Source organism: Periplaneta americana, chromosome 1, assembly GCF_040183065.1.
Source record: "Periplaneta americana isolate PAMFEO1 chromosome 1, P.americana_PAMFEO1_priV1, whole genome shotgun sequence".
Classification (NCBI taxonomy): Eukaryota; Metazoa; Arthropoda; class Insecta; order Blattodea; family Blattidae; genus Periplaneta; species Periplaneta americana.
Window position 1 is genome coordinate 209843801 of NC_091117.1, and position 25811 is coordinate 209869611.

General features: G+C 37.2%; 1 protein-coding gene across 2 annotated transcripts; it reads right to left on the reverse strand.

The window, feature by feature from the left end:
- Positions 1 to 543: 543 nt before the first annotated feature.
- On the reverse strand, positions 544 to 24734 carry Kdsr (3-ketodihydrosphingosine reductase). 2 transcript variants are annotated; one of them, XM_069836598.1, is made up of 7 exons: positions 24451 to 24727; positions 22389 to 22557; positions 18524 to 18666; positions 17592 to 17783; positions 17245 to 17412; positions 5684 to 5785; positions 544 to 2454 (listed from the first exon to the last, which is right to left on the reverse strand). In XM_069836598.1, the coding sequence occupies exons 1-7, from the start codon at positions 24556 to 24558 to the stop codon at positions 2344 to 2346; spliced, it is 993 nt and encodes a 330-aa protein (XP_069692699.1). In that variant the 5' UTR covers positions 24559 to 24727; the 3' UTR covers positions 544 to 2343. The 2 variants fall into 2 exon arrangements, with proteins under 2 accessions (XP_069692699.1, XP_069692705.1); XM_069836604.1 differs by lacking the exons at positions 544 to 2454; positions 5684 to 5785 and adding an exon at positions 10093 to 10762 and having other exon boundaries at positions 24451 to 24734.
- Between the last annotated feature and the right edge of the window lie 1077 nt (positions 24735 to 25811).

A 25811-nucleotide genomic window follows, 5' to 3' on the forward strand; every position in this document is an offset into this window, starting at 1 on the left:
TAGATGATATTCAGAAAAGTTGGCAGAGTATCAGAGAAAGACAATGCAGATTGGAGACGGGAAGTTACAAGTCGTTAACTCGTACAAGTACCTTGGGGTGACTTTCCAAACTTCTGGAACAACGTTCAACATGCATGTGAAACAAAAGGTGATCTCGGCAATTAGAGCAATGAATGACGTAAACCACATAGTCACTCACCCTAGTTTTTTTACTGACATTCCTTTATTTTCCAGACTACAGTAATCCTGCAATAGTGTGGTGAATGTGACAACTAACTTCCACAGTGTTCTACGAATTCATCAGGTTCCTCATATTCTCAAAAACAGAAAAATAGAATAACAGTTGGTCAACCACAAGTCATCCATAACTATAATACACATATGGAAGACATTGACAAGAGCTGATCAAAACATTGCTTTCTATCAAGTGTCTATCAGAGGGTAGATGTGGTACTTCCCTTTCATCGCACACTGTATTGACATTGTGGAGAAAAACTCATGGAAGCTTCACCTGCAAGATAGTGGTATATTAAACTAATTGAATAGCTGATTGCAAAAAACTTTATTCTTCCACTCAAACTATGTATGAACCAGTTTCAACTGTACAAGAAATGTGTTATACTATATTTTTTGTACATTTATTACAATATTCTGTAAGTTAATTACATAAAATAAATATTAGTTAGAAATGATAATCTCCTATAAATCACATATACCTATTATTTCACATCCTCACAGAAGGATCGGCAATATTACCGAAAGTGAAAATCCAAGACTAGAAAAACCTATTATTACCTTTATAATTATCATATCGAAGTGTTTTATACAATATCGGGGTTAAAGAAACTAAAAATAATTTTCCGCTATCTGGGTAAACTAGTTGGTTGGTTGGTTGCTAATGCTCTGCATATTGGAGTTAATTTTCCTTCTAGTTCCCCAATATTGTAAAGAAAGATTTGTCGCTGTTAAATTTTTACAGTTCTTGAATCTGGGTAAACTAATGAGAGGTACTTGACTGTTCATCTTTCACCCATACGAAGCCAGTTGTGTACACCAATTTTCCGACAGAGTCATTGCCCAGCATGCGCCATAGGAGGCTGGTCTACACTACACTTGCAATGAGAAGAGAAAAGATGATGGAGATTTGTTGGAATGCCACAGGGAACCAGAGCATCCGAAGAAAACCCATGTGGTATCTGAAAGTTATATCTTCTTCTTCTTCTTCTGCTTCAAGCTGTAGGCTTTAAGCCCGTTGCAGCTCCTTTATTTCTTGTATCCACCTTTTTGTTGGTCGGCTGATACTTCTTTTGCCAGTGGGTACATAGTCAGCGATTATTTTCGGGGTTCTATCTTGGCTCATGCGTTGTACGTGTTCCCACCATTTCTGTTTATACTCATCTACAGTTTCTAACAGGCTGTTAACTTTTTAGATTGCTTCTTATTTCCTCATTTCTGATGTGTTACTCCTAGTACACTTCGAAGAAATCGCATTTCAGCTGCCTGTAGTCGGCTTCTTTCTTTCTCTTTTAAGGTCCAAGTTTCACTGAAAGTTATATCTTTTGTAAAATGCAAATAAAGTACCTTCTACTGTTATGTGGGATTGTAATTTATAAAGTAAACATAACTTAAATTATTTTATGCATATAAATTCACAGAGATTTTAAATAATCATTTCTTTTATCCAAAGATATGATTTTGTCTTGTTCCACCTGTGACACAAGGTTAAGCATTATCATTTTCAATATTTGTACAAACTTCACATTACAATATATTAATAAAAATATACGTTTTTTATAAGATATATCAAAGTATTAAATAAATAAAACACTTGTGCAAATGTCCCACTCGAGACATGGAATGGCCCTTTAATACTGTGAAATGTTCCAGCTATAACAACACTCATTAAGGCTGGTTCACAATAAACCTGAAACTGAAACGGAAACGACAACTACAACGAGAACGGAAATATTGTTAAAATAAATGTATTTAAATGTAAGCATTCACAATTAACGAGAACGGAAATATTGTTAAAATAAATGTATTTAAATGTAAGCATTCACAATTAACTGCTGTGAATGCTCACATTTAAATACATTCATTTTAACAATATTTCCGTTCTCGTTCTAGTTGTCGTTCCCGTTCCCCGTTTATTGTGAACCAGCCTTTACTCTAACTGTGCACATTCAATTTTTTCAATACAAACAATATACAAATGAACTTGAAGAAAGGAGACTCAAATCTTTCTTGATGTGACAATTTCAATAAACAGCATTGCATCCAGCATTATTATAACTGAACCACTACTTTGGCGAAATATTCCTAACCATGGAGATCATCACGTCTTCATTCAGATTTTTTTGTCTGGTCCCGAGTCTTCATGCAGTTGTGAATAATTCGCTGGAATGTTAGTACGTAATAGTAAGTGAAAACACGCAGAATTCCCATTAACAGTCCCTGTAAGAAACAGAAAATTGCTCTAATTATGCATTATTAACAATGTAAAGCATAGAGGAGAAGTTGGTAATATGGGACAGTCTTTATCTACAGTCTCTAATTTAAAAACAACGAAGTTACAAATGGGATTCGAGGTGATCCCTTATAGGAATATAATTTCTTCTTATGTGTGCAAAGTCATAACATGATTATATCAAGGAATCAGGTGTTATGTTTCAGAAAATGCTCATGCCGCATAATTGGACTTCCAGAAAATAAGGTTGCAATATGAGACAAAATGCTTGCGTAAATTCTAAAAATTAAGCCTGGAATCACATACAATGCTTATGACATGAAAACTGGTAACACATTAGATACAGAATTCATATGGAAGTTACATAAAAAATATGAAGTTCTCCATTTTCCATACGTGAATGTCCTATACTTGTTTTTTTGAAAGATGGGACATGACAGTTAAGCGGCCGAACTTGGAACTACAGTGCCATGTTGCCAATAAGGACTATCACGCTGCCAGCTGATTGTAGCTAACAATTGTCATTAAGATGGCTGACATTAAAACATCCGTTGACAAATGACGCGAAGGTAAGAAAACAATACAAAAATCGACAGAGAATCAAAGACGAAACGTACCAATGTTAACATTGTGTTCACAATAAATGTTGCCAAGAGAGCTATTAAGCACTCGCCATGTGGAAACTGTAAGTTTGGCAACTCAACTGTTGTTACCATAGCAACAGGCCTACCACGCTACGTGACATTCACTTGTTTTTCCGATCGCAATGCTGCTGTCATGTCCCATCTTTCAAAAAAACAAGTATAGTTTTGTCGTCAGCATGTTTCATGCACATTTATCAGTACCTTACATACAAATTAGAAGGTTTTAAGATTAGTTTTGTCCTGAATATCTATTTTTCTTAAAGAAATAGTAATGTTGTAATATGTGGAAACTCTGTCTCATAATACCACTACTCATACTATAGAATGTAATCTTGGATAAATTTAATTCACAATAGCATTTAATTTCCATGATGCTGGGCAATTCAAATCTGTACCTTCTACTTCTTTTTTTTTAACGCATAAAGAGAATTCCTCTATCTCCATTTGTTACTGTGTAACAGTCGATAAAAGCACTCTCTGCAAAAACCTTTAACACTGGCATAATGAACATGACTCCCTCTCATGCACAACTCAACTTTGCATAGCCTGCAAGTGTTTTGAAATTAGCTATATGCAAGCGCTAAAACAAAAATTGAATATTGCTATCTGTTAATTACTACTATGGATGTTTAATTCACTACATAATGAAAATATTTCATTAGTAGAACATGTTTACCAGTCTAAATTATGCAAAACATTTTAGGGGGTGTCGCACTCAGAGAGTACAGGTAGGGGAGAAATTATCGAACCCAATTGAAATTACTTCTGGAGTCCCACAGGGGAGTGTCTTGGGGCCTCTTCTATTCCTGGCCTTTGTAAATGATCTGCCAGTTAATATCTTGTCTAGGGTTCGCTTATTCACAGATGATTGTATGGTATACAGGGAAATAAAAAGTTATGAAGATACTACTCTTCTTCAGAATGACCTCAATAGAATAAACGATTGGGCAATAGCCAACAAAATGAAAATAAATTCTCTAAAGAGCAAAGCCATCAGCTTTACAAGGAAAAGAAATAAAATAGTCGCATCGTATACATTAGGGGCTGAAACCATTCTGGAAGTTAACAAATGTAAATACCTCGGAATAACATTTAGCAGCGGTCTCGGCTGGGGGGAACACGTTACAGACACAGTGGGAAAAGCATGGACAGCGTTACACTTTGTGATGAGGGTACTAAGAAAAGGCTCTGATAAATCCAAAGAGATTGCATATAAATCACTAGTATGTCCAGTAATGGAATATGGTGCTGCACGTTGGGATCCTTACAGATTAGAACATATTAAGACACTGGAAAAGATTAAAAAACGGGCTCTCAAATGTTGTCAGAAAAATTCACCATTAAAATGGGTCACACACAAGGACAGGAGAACGCGAATTCGATTATGTGCAATGTTCAAAACATATAGAGGTGAGCCTGCCTGGAGAGAAATAAAAAATAGGTTGCAGCCGCCAAATTACTCTTCAAGGAACGACCACTCATATAAATTGAGGGAAAGAAGACAGAGGACAGACACTGGAAAGTTTTTTTTTCTCAATCGTATTATCAGGAACTGGAATGCTTTACCTGCAGACTTACTAAAGGATTTACCAACAACCAAAAATGTATTTAAAAATAGGCTTAAGGACTTTACTAATAGACGGTAATTATACACAGTATTTAAAGGGTATAAATGATATTTTGTTATTGAAGTGTTGTATCAGTGAAGAATTTTGTTATTTCAGTGAAGTGTGTTGTGTCAGTGAAGTGTGTTGTGTAAGTGAAATGTGTTCCTGTCAGTGAAGCTTTATAGTTTATAGTGGCAGTGCAAAGTATTTGAACAGTGAAATGTTTTTGAAGTGTTAGTGAAATCAGGATAGAATCAGTGAAATGCGTCATAGTTTCAGTGCAGTGAGTGAGTTGACAGCGAAATGAGTGTAGTGTTGAAAGGTACTTGTGCAGATATGAACATATCACACTCGTGGGTTTTAGTTCGATCTTAGGTTTAAGATACAAATTAGATTTATTTTAAATGTTATTTTAAGTGATCGTGCTTCATTTAATTTAGGATATTCCCTGTTGTTGTTATTATTATTATTATTATTATTATTATAAATTATTGTTAGCATTAATTATTAGTATTATTATTATTATTAATTGTATTTTTAATTAATATGTTCATTATTGTCATTATTGAGTGTAATTAGTTACCACTGCCACTGGGTATATACCCATTGCAGTGTGAATAAATACATACAAAATGAAGTAAATACATATTCCGAAGTATTATCTTTAAGTACTGGTCTGAGATACTCAAAAGATGGACAATCTCGGCCTTAGTGTATTACAATTTCTTCATTAAAGTTTCTCCTTTATTTATTATAATTTTTTGAACATTTATTCACTGTTGGGATAATCCTGATTTCACATTATGAAACCCAAATGTATTCCCCTTAACACCATCAAAACACTTGCGCAAAATCAATGAAAGTAATATGGCTGGAATATTAAACTCGTTAACCCCCCTCCCAGGATATTATTTAAGAAATGCCTCATTTAACTAAGTAATGTAACTACTCAGCTAATCACATACCTGTACTAAAAGTTCCAATGCTGATGAGACTGGAGTCATACCTGCACATAATGTTGAGAGCATAAACCCTTCAAAACCAACCGTGCTGTAGAACTTTCCCACCTGAAACAAATGTCATTAGAAATAAATATTACAACTTATGAATTCAAGTATCACAATTAATCGTCAGCTTGTGGTTGACATTATTGTCGAGATTCTCTCTCTTACTGAGTGCCCTTAATTAGTCTCTTCCACACAAATTAAATAATAATAATAATAATAATAATAATAATAATAATAATAATAATAATAAAGAATTGACAGACAGGCACCTTCTCCACTTATAGTAAGAACGTTGTGGCAATACTTCAGATTTTCAGTTAGACTGTGAGATAGCTTACACAGCATTTGAATGCAGTGCTTGTTCACTTATTAATAGTTAGAAGTAGTAATTTTTTGCAACAGCAATAAAATGCGAAATGACTGTATATGAAATAACTACTGAAGCTTTCCTGGTGATGTGATAACTCAAAATTTTCTCGGGCTTCCAGCCAGGTCATAAATTGGTGATCCACCGACATTTCGAGGATGTTCATCTTCCTCATCTTCAGGGTTAAATGATATCTAAGGCTAGCCAGCTCCTTAATTTATAGTGCCAGAGGGAGGAGTCAGCCGAGGAGCTGTGCGCTGATTGGCTCTTATTAGTGCGGACCGCAGCGCGAATGCGGCCGACGTGTTGTCTTGCTTTGTGCTTTTTGGCTGATTGACCACAGGTCTCACGATGGCTCAGCGGACGAGTTCTTATGTGTCTTCCGCTGATGACAGCCTGTCGTCTGGGCGTTGAGATATTTAATAGCTGGTGCCCACGCCGCGCTTAGTTGGAGATCAGAGTCCCGATTCAGGTTACCGTGTTCCACCGTTATGGCCAGGGTTTCCTTTACTCTTCTATCCCAGTAGCCCGAACACTTCGCCAGGACCTCGGTGGTATTAAAATTAGCCCTATGGCTTTTTTCAATAGTGTTCAGCCAATCCGGATTTTTCGGGCTGCATTAATCTGATACTTCTTTGATGTTCCGAAAGACGTGGTAGTTATTGTGCGTCCCATCTATCCACTGTAAGGAACCCCCACATTCACACGGAATGCGGTAGATCACCGGTCTTTTACTGATCTGACCTTACTCCTAATTTTCGGCAGAGGTTTGTGGATTGTTTTTATTCCATGTTTGTGGAGCAGTCTGCTTATCTTTCCCGACAACTTCTCTGTGAATGGTAGACAGGCTATGGCTGGTTTTTCCGCTTCTTGTGAGTCCGTGTTGGGCTGCTGCTGCTACTTCTTGTGTCTTGCTCTATTCAAAGAGGTCACCTTATATGAAGTTAAATGTGTGTGCATGAGTGTATATATGTGTGTGTGGAAATTTATGTTGTATACTAGGGTGAGTGTATTGTAGAGATTGAGTGAGGATGATGATGAAGATGAGGAATGACGAAGGGGAAACCCGGTGCCAGCACATAGCCTACTCCTGTCAAAAAGCACCAGGCTTAACATCCCTGTTCGACTGATGAATCACTATCAACAGTGACATATGCCTTTTCTTCATAGGCACTGCGAGATATTTGGGATTTAACCCAGGCATATTAGTGCACAATTCAGTAATTAGAAGTTGTGCACTGCCACCTCTCCTAGTTCCAAGATAGAAATTTTACCTTATCCTGCAGGGAATCAAACCTAGACTGGCTAGTCTGGAGGCATATGTGGTACCACAGAGCCAACTCGGCAGAGTTAAATTTATATTTACAATAGGAAATGGCTTTATGTTCAAGAAGTATGGAAAATGCATATCTCAGTTTTCATGAGGAAAGGTATTCAAACCTTCCAACAGTTTTATTTTCATTCCCTGTGGTTATGTGCTCGAATTCTTGGTCTGCGTGTGTAGAATATGTTGACAAGTATTTATCTGCTTCAAAAATTTATTTCAATGTTCGGATGAGAATTTAGTGAATAGTAATTCTTCATTCATTCATTCTTCCGGTGCTATAGTCCATGAAGGACCCTGGCCTCTCCTCTCAATAAGTATACTGTATAGACCAATTTCTGTCACATGCTTTTCCAATTCACTGTGGGCTAAAGCAAGGAGATGCACTATCATCTGTACTTTTTAGCTTTGCTCTAGAATATGCCATTAGGAAAGTTCAGGATAACACAGAGTGTTTGGAATTGAACAGGTTAAATCCACAAACTATTAGGAAAAAACACGGGAATTTTACTTGAAGCAAGTAGAGACAGGTTTTGAAGAAAATACCGAGAAGACAAAGTATATACTCAGGGCCCGGATTTTGACAACCTAAAAATTCTTTAAAAATAACCTATAAAATGACTAAAATTTAATGAAAATGACCTAAAAAAATTTGGAATTTCTATTTTAATAACTGTTCATACTAAACTACTGTACAAAAATTTTACAGTAAAGATTATTGAATTAGTAGGCATACATACTTAATTTTTAACAATTAAAAAAGTAGAAAACAAGAACAAAATTAACGAATTAATTAGGTACTTTGAATAATGAATTAAAAGTCTACAGTCTAAGAGCATCATTTTCCTCTTTTGAACTTCTGTAAAGAAAGAAAAAAAATATATAACTTGAAAAATTGGATTACAGTAGCCGGGTAATTTTATTTAAATGTTTTATGAAAAAATTAAGCATATGAACCATACCTTATTCAGCATTGCAGTAGATCACTGTGAACATACGGAGATGGTCGAAGGTAAATGCCCGCCAATTGTCCGGCAGGGTACTTTTGTACATAGTGAAGCTCCTGTCCACATCCAAAGGAGCAATGGGTGCATATTTGAAGTACACTAGGTCACTGGGGGGTGAGTTCTTGTTTAATATCTGATGTGTCAAACATGTCTCCCGACAGCACTTTTGAAACTCTGCATAATGTATTGAAACCTGCGTGTTTCTCAAGGACACACTTCAGCTTACTTGTCATGACAGTTATCTTCAAACAACTTGAAAACGATTACAGGTATCTCAAAACAGGTTGCACCACTGTTTCCCCCCCCACCAGAAAATTTCACATGATTTTGATGCTCTTTCCATTAAAAATTTTGAAGTTCATCTGAAATGGCAGCTTTTGAGATAGCTGAGGGCTAGAATCGAATGTGTCACTGGTAGAGCATTTGGTCTTACAAATACTGGTGATACTTATAGTAATCGAAAATCAAGCACATGGAAGATATCTATATGGTTTTAGACTTTTGATTCACCCTGTAAAATGCAGAAAGCACACTGCATTTATGAAATCCCATTAATGACGAAAATTTTGACCCAATACTTGACAAAATGACATACAGCTTTTAAAAATGGCCAAAAACCAGAAAATGGCAAAAAAATAACCAAAAATTGCCTATAAATTATACCTAGATATTTAGAATGCGTATATCACAAATGGGATTTATAAACAAACGAGCAATGCCTCAGACACAAGGAAAAAAAGATGACATGTTATCAGAATTCGGGCCCTGTATATGATTGTCTCTCATAATCACAATATTATACGAAATGGAAATATAAAAATTGGAAATTTATCCTTTGAAGCGGTGCAAAAATTCGAGTATTTTGCTTAACAGTAATAAATATAAATGACACTCAGGAGAAAATTAAACGCAGAATAAATATGGGAAATGCCTTTACTATTCAGTTGAGAAGCTTTAGTCATCCAGTGTGCTCTAAAAAAAAAAGCTGAAAGCTGTAATTTATACAACAGTTATATTACCAATTGTTCTGTATGGTTGTGAAACTTGCATTCTCGCTTTGAGAGAGGAACAGATGTTACGGGTGTTTGAGAATAAGGTGCTTAAGAAAAATTTGGGGCTAAAAGGAATGAAGTTACAGGAGTATGGAGAAAGTTAAACACAGAACTGCACGCATTGTGTTGTTCACCCGACATAATCAGGAACATTAAATTAAGACGTTTTTGACGAGCAGGGCATGTAGCACATAGGGATGAATCCAGAAATGCATATAGAGTGTTAGTTGGTAGGTCGGAGGGAAAAAGACCTTTGGGGAGGCCAAGACGCAGATGGGAGGATAATATTAAAATGAATTTGAGGGAGGTGAATTATGACAGTAGAAATTGGATTAATCTTGCTCAGGATAGGGATCAATGGAAGGCTTATGTGAGGACGAAATGTCTATATTCTACCACTGTGGTCTGTGGCAATATAAGTGTACAAGTGAAAGCAGATGTACAGACCCAGAAATGAAATCAGAATCACCTGAATTTTCAAAGTTCCACTTATAACATACTGTGCAAGCTGAGTAAGCACTGAGTACAGCAGTGATTATGAAAATCACAACCCAGTAATATCGTATTAAAATACTGAAGGTAAAAATTATTATATATTAGAAAAAAAGTGTACAGTCTGTAATAAATACAGTATAATTCAATATTTTTAATATACAAATTGAATTCTGAAATTACAAAACCTCCTAGTACCTAGTATGTCAGTATTTATTTTGAAAGTAAAATGTAATAATTAAACTGTTTTATCTTCATAAACTTTAGTAATGTTCTTAAGAAAGTTTAATTCTTTAATGCATTTTCACAATTTCAAATCTCGACAAAATAACCCCCTTGTAAGTGAATATTATCCTTCTGTGGACAAAATAATCCATGACCACTATGATATGTAAGTGGATATTATCCTCCTTTTGCGGACAAAATAATCCATGACCAGTATATGTAAGTGGATATTATCCTCCTTTCGCGGACAAAATAATCCATGACCACTATGATATGTAAGTGGATATTATCCTCCTTTTGAGGACAAAATAATCCAACACCAGTATGATTATGTAAGTGGATATTATCCTTCTGCAGACAAAATAATCCATAACCAGTATATGTAAGTGGATATTATCCTTCTGCAGACAAAATAATCCATAACCAGTATATGTAAGTGGATATTATCCTTCTGCGGACAAAATAATCCATGACCAGTATGATATGTAAGTGAATATTGTTCTTCCGTCAGCAACGCAGACATGGCTTTCTCTTCCATGTAGTTAATACTCTTCGTAATAATCCATCCATCTAAAAAGGGACAAGAGTGTTATATTTACAATATCGATCAAGTATCTCATACGTTTTTGCGATATTTCTTCTTACAGTCTGTATAATAATAAAATGACAATTGAAAATCGTACCATACACCTCTTCTGTGAGGTACAACTTTCATTTTGAATACGTCCAAAAAAAAAAAAAAAAAAAAAAAAAAAAAAAAACATCAAGACAGATTGTTACAATAAGTACTGTATTAGTGTTATATACATAGGCATACAACAGGAAATAATCCACATCTGAATTTGAAAGGAAACTTGTATCCATTTCAATTTACAGAGAGGGACTTCAGGACAAAATATATTGTGTTGGAGACTGGATAATATCGCTGTTCTAGTCTTAAGTGATAACATGCAAGCCAGTTGCCATACTAAATCCAATCTTGTACTGTCAGCTTCAGATTTTTTAGGTCTATCAAAGACAGTTTAAATTCATCTCTGACTATAAATACTGTGCATATAAGAAAAAAATTAACATGCAACACATCAGTGAGACTTCGTGAGGATTCGGACAAGATCACTTCAGTATCACTGTTAGTAGACATACACCAGCTTAAGCTAGATTCACCCCATACACCTTCTTATTCTGAACACGCTCGAACTATTTTTCAGCAACATCAGTAGTTTTGTCAGCCATAATAGCAGCATACTTAATACTTACTTACTGGCTTTTAACCATTACCGCTCCTATGTCGGAGTCAGTCCGCCACTAAAATATGTCAGCTGCAGTCCTGCGCCGGACTGAGTCCGCCACGTATCCTACAATGTTTATAAACACTCCGAACTCGGAGCAAGGAATGCATGTTGCGTCAGTATGTTATTGAGATTACGATCTGTGCGGTGGTGTTATTTCCGTGTGAATTAGAATTGTTTCCTGTGCTCTAAAATACATTTTAGAAGTGGCTGCGAATGTTTTATCGTTCTTGTTATCACAATGGCGTCTACGAGCAGAAATGTTGTCAAAAAAACTAAACACATAGTGAAAAAAAAAACGGAAGGCTTTGGGCGACGATGAGATACATGAAGACTTGCATGGGGATTGGGAAACTTTTAGTGATGATTCAGACATTGAACTAATTGAAGACAATGACTCTGATTCTCAAGTAAGTGAAGCCATTTCAAGTGACAGTGACGATTCTGATGACAATCAGTCCTGTTCAAGTGATGTTGAAGATGATGGTGATGATAAAATAGACAGTGTTGACAATGATGGTTGGGATCACTGGGGTGCTAATGACAATGACTTTCATCATATACCGTTTCGTGGAACAGCAGCTTATAAACCTCCCCAGACTGGACGAAAGCCTGATTCACCATTTTTATTTTTTTTTGCTATTTTTTAGCCAGACACTGTTTCAAGAAATAGCTACCGAAACCAACAGGTACGTTAGACAAAAAATACAAAAAGTCACACCTTTGCGAAAACATTCAATTTGGAACGGTTGGGAAGATGTCACCGCTGAAGAGCTAATGGCTTTTCATGGAGTAATACTGAATATGGGAAGACGTATGAAGAGTACTATCAAAGACTTTTTCTCGGAACAATGGTTAGACAGTTCGCGGTTCTACAAAGACATATTTTCAAGAAAGCGATTTCTGCAAATATATTGGGGTCTTCATGTCTCTCCCCCTCCTCGAGATGGAACTCCAGACAGACAAATGCAGTCCCGAGCAAGTAAAGTGAAAAACGTTGTAGATTACGTTGAATCAAAATTTTTGGAATTTTACAGTCCATCGCAATATGTATGTGTGGATGAGTCTACTGTAAATTTCAAAGGACGTGTAGTATTCAAGATGTACAACCCACAGAAACCAACAAAATGGGGTCTTCGAATTTATGTAATTGCTGATTCGACAAATGGTTATGTCTGTGGTTTGATTCCTTATTATGGATCAGTAACTACAAAAAGTTTGATTCATCCAGAACTGACATTCACCAGCAGAATAGTTCTTCAACTTATAAACAAAGTTCAGAGTGTAACGAATGAGAAAGGATACCATCTATACACAGACAGGTTTTACACAAACTTGGATCTTGCTCGGGAACTGTTACAAGCAAACGTTCATTTGACTGGTACAATAATGCAGAATAGGAAAGGCTTGCCGAAACAAATGAAGAAGAAAGCACTGAAAATAAAGAAACATGAAGTAGTAGCCTACAGGAAGGAAGACAAATATTTGACATTATCATGGAAAGACAAGCGAGTTGTTACCATTCTAAGTACATGGCATAATCCAGACACAAGAGAAGTCTCGAGAAAAACTGCGAAGGAAGTAGAGGTTTTTCAGAAACCTGTTGCTGTTATAGACTACACTTCAAAAATGGGGGGAGTCGATAGAGCAGACCACTACTGTTCAAGCTACGGTTTCCTGAAGAAAAGTTTGAAATGGTGGCGAAAATTATACTTCTGGATTCTGGAGATTTCCCTTGTAAACAGTTTCCACCTATACAATTTGAATCAAAACTCAAAAAATCTTCCTGCTTTGTCTCACCTGGAGTTTCGTAAGAAGATCATCGAAGGATTGGTGGGGAATGTGAGAAACAAAATGTCTCGAAAACGTGGGAGACCAAGTACCGGAGATACAGAAGATCGTCTCAATGGAAAATTACACTTGATCCGGGCACACGAAAGGAAAGTTACGAAGGACTGTGCAGTTTGTTCGAACAGAAAAGTAAAAGGTGGCAGGAAAGAAACGTCGTTTTATTGTGATACATGTGAGAGGAAGCCAGGACTTCACCCCAACAAGTGTTTCGCCCTTTACCATACAGAGAAGAAGTATCGATAGGTATGTATTAGTTCTTATATTTATTTGAAATGTGCATGTAGAATATCTAGCAAAGATACGTGTAGAAAAAATACGCCAATATATATTGGCACGAAAGTTCCAATAATGTATTACATTTTATGAATTATGTTCTTCTAACAATCCGCCACTGACATTCGTATATATTCATTCTCTTACCACGTCTTCTCTATGGCTACAGATCTCATGTGTTTATCTTTCACAGTTATCTTACTATTACAGTGCTAAATATAGATCTTCGAACCTGACCACTGCCAGCTCAGAAGGAAGTGTTGTCTTATAATGACGGCGAAATATAAACCAAAGATTACGACTTTGGGTGTTTACATGTCGCATATCTCGACCTAAAAGGCTCTTCACATCTCTAAGTTCATATTACTTTCATTAGCCTTGAGTTTATTATCTGACGAACGCGAGCAAGCACATGGCTTCACATTCATAAAGGCAAGCCCGTACAGTCGAAAACGAATTATAGTAGACAGTTAATATTCAGTGAGACGAATGCGTGAGCCTTTCATATAATATTTTAACCCCATATATCAAAGATTCTTCACTTTTACGAAAGTTACAAAAGAAAATCAAGCAGTGTAAAATAGTAGTTCAATTCGCACTGGTGAGCGTCATTTAAATGGACCAGGCGCACAGTGGCCAAGACATTTAAATCCGACCAGAAAGGGTTAAGGAACCCGGAGGTTCATTGCCACCCTCACATAAGCCCGCCATTGGTCCCTATACTGAGCAAGATTAATCCATTCTCTATCATCATATCCCACTTCCCTCAAATCCATTTTAATATTATCTTCCCCATCTACGTTTCGGCCTCCCTAAAGGTCCTTTTCCCTCCAGCCTCCCAACTAACACACTATATGCATTTCTGGATTCGCCCATACGTGCTACATGCCCTGCCCATCTCAAACGTCCGGATTTAATGTTCCTAATTATGTCAGGTGAAGAATACAATGCGTGCAGTTCTGTGTTGTGTAACTTTCTCCATTCTCCTGTAACTTCATCCCTCTTAGCCCCAAATATTTTCCTAAGCACCTTATTCTCAAACACCCTAAATCTCTGTTCCTCTCTCAAAGTGAGAGTCCAAGTTTCATAACCATACAGAACAACCGGTAATATAACTGTTTTACAAATTCTAACTTTCAGATTTTTCGACAGCAGACTGGATGATAAAAGTTTCTCAACCGAATAATAACAGGCATTTCCCATATTTATTCTGTGTTTAATTTCCTCCCGGGTATCATTACACTTAATATTATTCAATTCTTCTTCACTTTTTTATGACACAATCCAGTAAATAGACAAGTAGAACATTTTCAATGGACTTCCAAGTGTCTTCAAATACTTCGTTATTTCCAATGTGTCCCCTCATTGCACTACCCCAGCTGCTTATGAGATTAATAAGAACTGACATTTCCATCTCATTGTAGCCATGCAACACTAGTTCGAATGTCCCACAAAATTTAATGCAATCTATAATGTTCGACAAGATGTACATATTTTTTTTTTCTGTTTTTACTTGCTCATTATCTTTCCGGACAGACTCTTGATGAGCATTATTTACACTGCCAAGTGTACAAGAAATCAACGAGTTTGTACTGTGTTTCTTGTTATCTCAATGTTACTTTATATATTCATTCAGATGACGAAGATCTTTCAATCAATCTTCTTAATGTATCCAGCTGTTTGCTGACAACATAAAGTCCACTATAGTTCACTGTAGTCTATTCAGTTGTTGTTTTTCACGAGAAATGAGGGATATTTTGATCGGTGTTCATTATAGATGCCTGTTGCTAGTAGCCAGAGTTGGGGTGTAGTCAATATATACTGCAGGGCTGTGTCTTCTGCAACTGGTACTGATGATTTCAATTTACTACTTTTGTGGTTTATACAAACTCAGTACAGAAACTGCAACTACAAAATAACAGCAGACGAAACAAAAGACTAGCTCCTATTTTAATCGAATTACCAGATTTTAGAAAGAGAAGAAGGTAGTTACACTCTCACTTGCACACAGTATAGACTTGGCTATTTTATAAGGGATGAGGGGGACGAATCCCAGAAAAGTATGTATTTCATTTGCTAGGAATATGAGCTGACAACAAGGTGGAAGTTTTCTTGGAAAACCATAAAACTAAACAAGGGTTTCGCACTGTGTTTCAACTTTCAATAGAGGTAGACTAGGTCACTGTCCTCATATCTCCATCTCTTTCTGAAGTGTTTGTGGTTTACAGTTAGAAAATAACAGTACTATTGTGCTTTTAAGTAAGGAATTTTCAAAGAAAGGAATATTGTCGGAATTTTTAGTATGAGTTTGTATTAACAAAATAATAATTAATATCAACTACAACCGATTAATTTTAATCAACTCGATTATTTGATTAAATATTTTTGATTGATTAATCTTAAAACAGAAATTGATCGATTAATCGATTAAATCCCACAACACTAAAATTTATACATTAAGATGCTACCCATTACTTTAATTTGCAATCAGGCAACAGAGTAACCTAAATATTTTGACACTGGAAGTTTAATTTCATTTACTTTCGGTTACATCTACTTTTTTTTTTTTTAGAATCCGTATGCTCTGGTTCTGTTCCTATAACTATAACCTGTGATGAGTTGAGACCGGGGGAGCAGTTATTATTTTATTGAGGGAGCAGTTATTATTTTATAATAGCGCTTGCTGATTGGTTAAGCGAGTGGCGTGAGTTTACATTTGTACTGTGATGCGAGTTGTTCGCAGCAGTAGCGTCAGTCTGGTTGATGGACTCTTTCAGGTCAGATGTGTGCCGGCAGTTGAGGATGTTGGTGTGATAGGGTACGAGCTTCTACGTAGGCCGGGGATCGAACCAGGCTCGATAAGTCTACCAGAAGCTGGATAGTCCACGGTGTTGCGGGAACCTGCGAGTGTATTGCAGAAGATATTCGTGTGGAATTTAGCGGGGAGTTTTGGGATGTACTTATTAGCTTGAACTGCATTCATTTTCCTGACTGGTTTGCGTTCAGTCAACTCTGGTCGGTATTTTGATTTCAGAGGATCATTTTTCTAGCTGTGATATAACTAAAAGCCTACCACAATATACAATTAGTTCAGTGAGTTGGTTTTGGCTTATGTTTTATTTAGTTGTTGCAGTAGAACGAACTTAAAGAGTATGGAATTCACGATGAAGGCACCCATTGTTGTGTGATGTTTGAGGGGTGGCCAATTTGTATGTAACGGCTATGTGTGTGCTGAGTGATGGTTATGTCAAGGTTGTATGACAAGATGGATGCCGGCGTGGGGAAGTACCTACCTATGTAAGGTAATTAGCTGGATTTGGTTTACGTTACTTTGTGAAGAAGATATTTTCTGTGCTACGAATTTATTTTGCTTGTTCAAATAAATAGTTGTGTTTTACATAGTGAGTGTGTGTTGTCACTTGACTACCTCGACACGCAGATTACCATCCTGATCATAACGATTCATGGCAGGGTTAGTTTATTATTTAATTGTCTTATATTCAAACTAGCAAGATTAGACGATTAGATAGATAGAAAGGCCGAGATCGCCTCAGAAGGAAGCCTCCAAGCATTGCTTGTCTAGGCTGCATGGCTGATTGCAGTACCTAATTGTCCATTCAAATAACACAAAATACTAACCAAGGCATCCTTCACGAGCTGCTTAGCTACAGCTTCTGGAGACATCAACCCTGCAGATTCAGAAATTAATTTAGTTTCCATAAGCTTGGTCTTCTCCTCAATAGCAAGTCCTGGAGTATCTGTGTCAGGTGGGAAAGACAGTGTCACTGATATGTTGTATGGTTTTGCCTGAAAGAGTAAGAGAGATGTATTTATTCAAATGTCCACATAAAAGCGGAAATTCCACTTTATCAGAGATCAACTGAGCCTGTTTCGATTAATTTTCTTTCAATACTTTCTTCCTTAGAGACAGAAACTGGAGCTCCATATGAAGTAATGTTTAAGTAGAACTGTATTTGTAAGAATACCTCCATGTGCAAGGCTTCTGCAAGGCCACGTAACGCATACTTGGAACTAGAGTACACTGTGTAGCCATATATTCCCAGAAGTCCGGCTTGCGATGAAACTAATACAATTTTGCCTTCACCTCTCCCCTTCATACGGGAAATCACAGCTTTGGTGGGGTACAGTGTCCCCAGAAAATTCAAGTCCATCTGGTACTAAAATACAAATTAAGAACACAAAGGAATCTATAAGACAACAGAGATATATTAAAGGTCAATATCTGTCCGTGTTTTCTTTTACTTCTGATAAAACTTAAGGGTGCTATTCATAGACATTTCGCTAGCCCGCGCTACGAGCGTGCTAAACTATAGTCCCGACGCTGTTATTTCCGGCGTGACTCCGTCCCTTTGCTTACGTCTTAGAAAGTAAAGGCTCTATAAAGTCTACTAGTAGTAGTAGGTAGGTAATATCGTTCGCCATTTTTGTTCTCACATTGCCGAGCTACCTTACGAGGAATCTATTTGCCACACCGTTAAACATTATCATGTTGTAGCTCCTATGATAATAAATCAAATGCAATGTAATTCAGCAAATAATTGAGTGGCAAATAACGTCTTCGTGTGCTTTCTGCGAACGCCAAAAAAAGAGCTAAAATGGCTGGCGATTATATTAAGTATTTATCGAGCCTTAAGAAATGAATCAGCGAATCACAAGATGCACACGTTTAAATGTAGCCGTCCTGCAACGTGATTGGCTGCCAGAAATTAGAGCAACGGGACTATAGTCCTGGCTATCGACTGATTACTTGTACAGGATTCATATCACAGCATATCACTAACACTGGTTTATGAATACGAAAAACGTTAGTTCGCTGATCATCCACTGGAAGCCCGCACTAAGAATGTCTATGAATATGGCCCTAACTTTTATTGACAAAAATAATTTTTAAAATTACCTTGATGTCCTTTATGCAAATATCTTCCAGTCTCCCACATATCGCACTTCCAGCACAATTCACCAACAGAAAGATAGGGCCTAGTTCTTCTTCTGCACTATGTAATGCCTTCTCTACATCTTCATAATTTCCACTGACGTCAACTGTAATTGTAAACATAGATCGTATTAAAGAACTTTGGTATAAATGTATAACACAAGTCTATAATGAAACTGAAACCTCTATCAAACACACCTACGAAGAATGATGGATCTTGCTACAACTTAAATGCCGAAAGTAATCAGGGGACAATGTCACACAATGAGAAAGTAACTACAATAATTTCAAATCTGTCATTTTACAAGTAATGAGTAGGGACCTGAAAATTTCGCATTTGAGAAAATTAATTAACTCATCCATGAGGACCACTGTCGAACAATCCATGACTGGAAACAGTTCATTTTACCAATATACAATGGTGTTTGCTACAATTTGAATGCAGTACTTTTTACACGCAATCAATAAGTAAGTTTTTGACACAATACAATTATTCACATTTTTGAAAATTTATTAGCTACTTAATATTTCTTAATAAATCATTTAAACATATATATTTTACAGATTCAAGATTTGATGAATGAAGAATAGCCAAATGTATTGCTAAACAACTATTAACGATTAACTGTAACAGCATTCCAACATACTACGACACATAAGATTTGATCAAATTTTGACAATATACAATAAGGTGCGTACACACTTAGCAAACGAACAACAAACGACAAACGATTGCATTCGCTGATTGAAATCGGTACGTGTGTACGTCACAGCAAAGGCAAACCGATCTTTGATTTGCCTTCAGAAGTGATCCGTCGCTTGTTGGTACATCAAAGGAAGTTGGTATTCGTTGTGGACGGGATTTGCCATTAGTTGGTAGTTTGTAGCAGAACACAGCACTTAGTTCAATTTCACCAACAGGATGTCGAAACTGGGGTGGATGGAAGACGCTGTTATAAATCTTATTAAGGCATATAGGGAGCAGGAAACTTTATGGAATCCCAAGCATCCTACTTACCACAATAAAGTAAGAAAACATGATGTTTGGGAAGCTAAAACACGTGCAAAATTTGAAAACTATTTTTGTTTATTTATTTTCAGTGGATACACGTTTGTTGTTTATTGTAGGAAGCAGAAGTCAAAAAGAAAATTGAAAATTGAATCCCTACTGACATCATTCCGGAGGGAAAGACAGAAGTCCACAAAAAGATCTGTAATGGGGAGTGATGAAGTGTATGAGTCAACTTGGTTCACGTATAAACATACGTCGTTCCTTTTGGACAAATTCACGCCCAGAAAAAACAAAGTTCCAACATTGTGCGCACAAAATAAATTATTGGCACTGAAAAGTGCCTTTTTGTAAGCATGATGCGCATTCGACAACACAAACAAATCTCTCTTTTTAGTGTTTTAAGATAATTATTGTCAGTGAGGTATCCGTGTACTGAAACTTTCCCCTGTCTTGTAGTCGTACTCTAATAAAATCTTCCAGTTCCTCAATTATAGCTGTACATACTTCTGGAACAATCCTGGTAATGAGCTGTTTCGACACTTTGAATAAATACATTAAACTTGTATACGAATCTCCTGTAGTGAGATGTCGAAGTGTTGATGCTAGTCTTTCCTGAATAGGTATTGCTTCTCGCCAGCCTGTGTCTTTCTTGGAAATTTTTGGCCCCATTTTGCACAGTAATACATATTTCAAAATCTGTTTCTGAAATGCGACCAAAGTTGTGAAATTGCCCCAATTCCATTCGACGTAAATCATGAAGCAAGTCAGTGCCTCTATACTGATTAAGACTTTCGTAGAGTGGTGTCTGCCACCATCGCCTTTTGGTTTTTAACTTTCTTTTTGTTAAATTGCCTATAATAACAACGGCTGTGCTTGCTATAGTTATATTTCCGTCTGCCTTTATTGCGGATAATCAGCGAACGTGAATGTTTTCTGACAATTTGCTGATGATATGTACGTTGCTCCAAACAGCAAACAAACAATGAAGTTTTGCTTCATCATTCGTTCGTTGTTCGTTCGTTAAGTGTGTACGCTCCTATAGACAATAGATAAAATTTGTAATTCGTAAGAAGGCTAATGACTCAACATTTATCTCTAGGATCATCAAAGATGATGGAAGGTGGATTTTATGGTTATGATACAGAGTCAAAACACACAATGAAAGAGCATGCAATCACCTAGACCAAAGGAGTGCAACATAAAGCTTGCTTGTCGTGTTTTCTGACATCAAGGACATAATTACTTACTTACATATAGCTTTTAAGGAACCCGGAGGTTCATTGCTGCCCTCACATAAGCCCGCCATCGGTCCCTATCCTGTGCAAGATTAATCCAGACTCTTATCATCATACCCCACTGCCCTTAAATCAATTTTAATATTATCCTCTTGTCTACATCTCGGCCTCCCCAAAGGTATTTTCCCTCCGGTCTCCCAACTAACACTCTATATGCATTTCTGGGTTCGCCCATACATGCTACATGCCCTGCCCATCTCAAACGTCTGGATTTAATATTCCTAATTATGTCAGGTGAAGAATACAATGCGTGCAGTTCTGTGTTGTGTAACTTTCTCCATTCTCCTGTAACTTCATCCCTCTTAGCCCCAAATATTTTCCTAAGAACCTTATTATCAAACACCCTTAATCTCTGTTCCTCTCTCAAAGTGAGAGTCCAAGTTTCACAACCATACAGGACAACCAGTAATATAATGACATCAGGGGCACTGTTTACCAAAATTTTGTCCCTCCTGACTCTACTGTGAATTCTAACTTCTACTGCAGTGTCTTGAGAGAAGATGTGTGACAGAAGACCAGAACTCTGGTGCAATCGGAATTAGCTGTTGCATCACAACAATCTTGGACTCTCACTTTGAGAGAGGAACAGAGATTAAGGGTGTTTGAGAATAAGGTGCTTAGGAAAATATTTCGGGTTAAGAGGGATGAAGTTACAGGAGAATGGAGAAAGTTACACAACACAGAACTGCACGCATTGTATTCTTCACCTGACATAATTAGGAACATTAAATCCAGACGTTTGAGATGGGCAGGGCATGTACCACGTATGGACGAAACCAGAAATGCATATAGAGTGTTAGTTGGGAGGCCGGAGGGGAAAAGACCTTTAGGGAGGCCGAGACGTAGATGGGAAGATAATATTAAAATGGATTTGAGGGAGGTGGGATATGATGATAGAGAATGGATTAATCTTGCTCAGGATAGGGACCAATGGCGGGCTTATGTGAGGGCGGCAATGAACCTCCGGGTTCCTTAAAAGCCAGTAAGTAAGTAATCACAACAATCTGCCTATCCCTCCCTCAGAAAGAGACAGTTTTTGACAGAAAACAACGTAGTGGTCATCCCACATCCTCCCTACTCACCTAACCTAGCCTCTTGTTTCCCAAAATTAAATTCAAGTTAAAAGGGCACCACTTTGACACCTTAAAATAAATCCAAGTGGAATCACAACAGCCTTTAAGGAAAGGAATTCCCTGATGCTTTTGAGGCATGAAAGAGGAGCTGAGATTGCAGTATACACTTCCCAGGGGATTATATTTGAAGATAATGGCAGCCAAATTTAAAAAAGGTAAGCCTGTAATTTTTCCTGGTCTTAGTCCTTAAACTTTCCGATACCGTCTTGTAGCTATCTAAATTACCTGAAATGGAATGTAATGGTTGCATCCTTTGTAAAGGACGAATACAGATGGCATCTGTACAAAGTAGTAGTGTCAGTACAATTTGTCTCCAGGTCTGATGACAGATGCAAGAGGAACCAATGAAGATGTAATGCTAGGCACTCTGATAAAGACTGGATACTCACGTGACACATACTGCACCTTCTGTTTCTCGGGATGCAAGGCACATTTTGTTACTTCCATGACTGCGGATTCCAGCTTCTTAACATCTCTGGCTATTAGTGTGACATGTGCACCGCGTCTGACTGCTTCGAGAGCCACACATTTCCCAATCCCACTGGAGCCACCAGTCACCTGATACAAAGGTAACAATTAAATCTGACGCGTATAACATGCCAAACAGCATTTATACTGCAGTAACTGTCAGTTGCCTTCTGCAATGACCCTCTACCTTCTGCTGACAAAATATTTTAAGTCGCTCAAAATATATTCTACAAGGGTTCGAACCTGGCAAAGGGCAATAAAATCCCTAACATGGCTTACCCTCGAAGAAAAGTAAAGCTGTAAACCTCATAAAAGAACCCTGCCTCTAATACATAGCCTACTGTAGGCAAAATTTGTCTGCAATTTCTCATATTTTGTCCTATGCTGAATTTCAATGCTGAATAACCCTCTGAAGTCGATTGCCCATTTGGATTATATCTCAATAATATTTAGAAGTCAAACATAATCTTATACGATTCTGAAAAGTCGACACCTTTCTTTAGTTATCTCGGGACATTAACACAGTAAAACAATAATAGGCTTGAATAATTTCAAGGGAAAAATTGTTCCGGGACCGGGTATCGATCCCGGGACCTCTGGTTGAACGTACCAGCGCTCTACCACTGAGCTACCCGGGAACTCCACCCGACACCGTCTCAACTTTTCCCTTTATATCCACACAACTCGCGTGGGCTGACGAAACGCCAGAGACCCACAACGAATGCACACAATATCTGTGTGACTTGGAATTGTGGTTTTCTGTTAACGTAAACAGTAACGTATATATTATGCAAATCTAGTCTTTCAGATGAAGCTCCCTGTAAAGCAGATTTGAATAATTTCAAGGGAAAAATTGTTCCAGGGCCGGGTATCGATCCCGGGACCTCTGGTTGAACGTACCAGCGCTCTACCACTGAGCTACCCAGGAACTCCACCCGACATCGTCTCAACTTTTCCCTTTATATCCACACAACTCGCGTGTCGGGTGGAGTTCCCGGGTAGCTCAGTGGTAGAGCGCTGGTACGTTCAACCAGAGGTCCCGGGATCGATACCCGGCCCCGGAACAATTTTGCCCTTGAAATTATTCAAATCTGCTTTACAGGGAGCTTCACCTGAAAGACTAGATTTGAATAATAGGCTTATTGGATAAACGGCTCAGAACACAGACTGCACCCTTCCTATCCTTACCTATGCATAGGCCTATAGTTATTCTGTAGAATTACCTAATTAATCTTAAATAAAAGAACAGCAACAGAGAAAACAGTTCCGTACCGTATTCTCCAGTAGACCCCTCAAAATATGTCACAGTCCTCAGATTCTTGTCACTTACCTAATCCCTCAATTAACCCACTCAAAATCTGTCACACTTCTCGGTCTCTTGTTACTTAGGTATCGGCACATGTGCCCATTTCGTACAGAATAGCCGAATTTGTTCGACTATACATAGTATCATCACACTAATGAGGTAAGGTTAGGTTGGCCTTTGTTCTTGCGTACAAACATATTGGCGCGATCGCTCGAAACAGCCTCCACAATTATTCTGTAAATCCAATTCCTCAGTGACAACAGGTCGATATAATAAACCGCTATGCCCCAATGGATAGTCCGTGCGCTTCCCAAGTTAAGTGGTCTTTCATGTGGTTCGGGGGGGGGGGGTTATCTTGTGTCGTTTCTACGGTGGCCCTGTACCGTGATCACCACACAGCCAGGGTGGCCAATCATGTGAGAGCAGCGTTGGTCAAAGGGAAGGTCAAACATATATAATTCTATATGATGTTGTAGAGCCCTAAGATAATGAACAAAGTAATCTACGTAATTTGCGTACCGGCATCGGTACTGTGTTTTGAATTAACGAATTCGCAACTGTAAGTAGCCTAATTACAAGAATCCATGACTAAGCACCTATAAGCCTACCAAACACGAGCTTAATTTCAAATACTCAAAAACAAATAAATAAACTCCAGGTACTTCCAAAGCACTTACCACTACATGTCGATTTTCCAAAGAGTGTGATTTCCTTCCTAACAAAAGGTGTTTCGTTATCAATAAAATTACACATATAAGTATAACTGAAACAAATACTTCTATCATAATGCAATATATCCAATGCAACTTTAATCCAAATTAAATGCGGAAGAGGCTATCAACACAATCTTATTACAAGTATACATTCAAAATTATTACTCAGCAATACACGCCACACATCTAACTCACTCAAACCTGCCTTGATAAGTACAAATCTGTGCAGTGTGCACAAGTCTTTTATCTTGTTGAATAGAGTTTCGGTTGATTGCCTTGCGACTCTTGGATGATGTAATACATTATTATCTTTGGTATCTGCTTGGTGGATAACACAGTCCGAGACTGTCCATGTACAGTCGCGCATCTCATACGTATAAAATAGGCCTACACTTTAACTGGCGCGACGGTAGCGCTCAAGCGGCAGGCAAGTTAAATGTGTGCAAAGTCAAAGCCTTGCACGTATGATAAGATTGATAACACAGCAGAGAAATGATTTATTGCGTAGTTTATGCAGATAAGTTCAGTCGATACGAATACATCCGACTGAAAATAAATTTGTTTCAGCTTGGTAGATGGCTCTGGATTAGTATATTATAAATATTGTGGATGTCATTTGTTGAAGTGAATTTATAAGAGTAGTTGTTTTCGTCGTCGATTATATCTGTTTATGTCATATCTGCCAAGAGAATTTATTTGTTTGTTGTTATTGAGTGCTGCCTTGATAATTGAGAAGGCTGTGAACTGAATGGTATTGTTTTGATCTGGAGTTATAATTTAATATAGTCTTTCTTGGTAATATCATCAAGTATTTATTGTTCGAAGTTATTAGTACTCTTTATATACCTTGGTTCGAAGTGATAATATTGAAGAATACAGTTTTATTTATATAGGTGAATGTTACTGACAGTTATTTTCCATTCCTTCAGAAGAAATTTACTTTTATATATATTTTGTGGATTTGATACATGGTTGCTAAGGACATAATTATAAATAACTTACGAAACTTTTACTTCTGAACCAACAATTTATAGTCTATACTTTTTTTTGGTGCATATTATTATCGAACTATGTCTTTTATAAATTTAAATGTTGAAATGCGTCAGTCACAATAGTGAAATACGAATATTTTGTTTGATATACAATTATCTTATAAAAGTCACAAGATAGCACAAATGAAGAAGCAGTACGTTGTCTAATTTGCAGAAAATTATGTAAATCCAATGCAGGAATAAATATACATATGGGTAAAGCCCATCCAGAAGAGAGAAGAAAAAAACTGGCACATAGGTATACTACAGCATTTTCTCATTCATCAGATTTTA

Coding starts and splice junctions, on each gene's coding strand:
- Kdsr (XM_069836598.1), bottom strand. CDS start 24,558: ATGATAGAAGTATTTGTTTCAGTTATACTTATATGTGTAATTTTATTG. Junction 17,784..18,523: donor TTTGCATAAAGGACATCAAG/GTAATTTTAAAA, acceptor TTTGTATTTTAG/TACCAGATGGACTTGAATTT. Junction 5,786..17,244: donor AGCTCGTGAAGGATGCCTTG/GTTAGTATTTTG, acceptor CATTTGTTTCAG/GTGGGAAAGTTCTACAGCAC.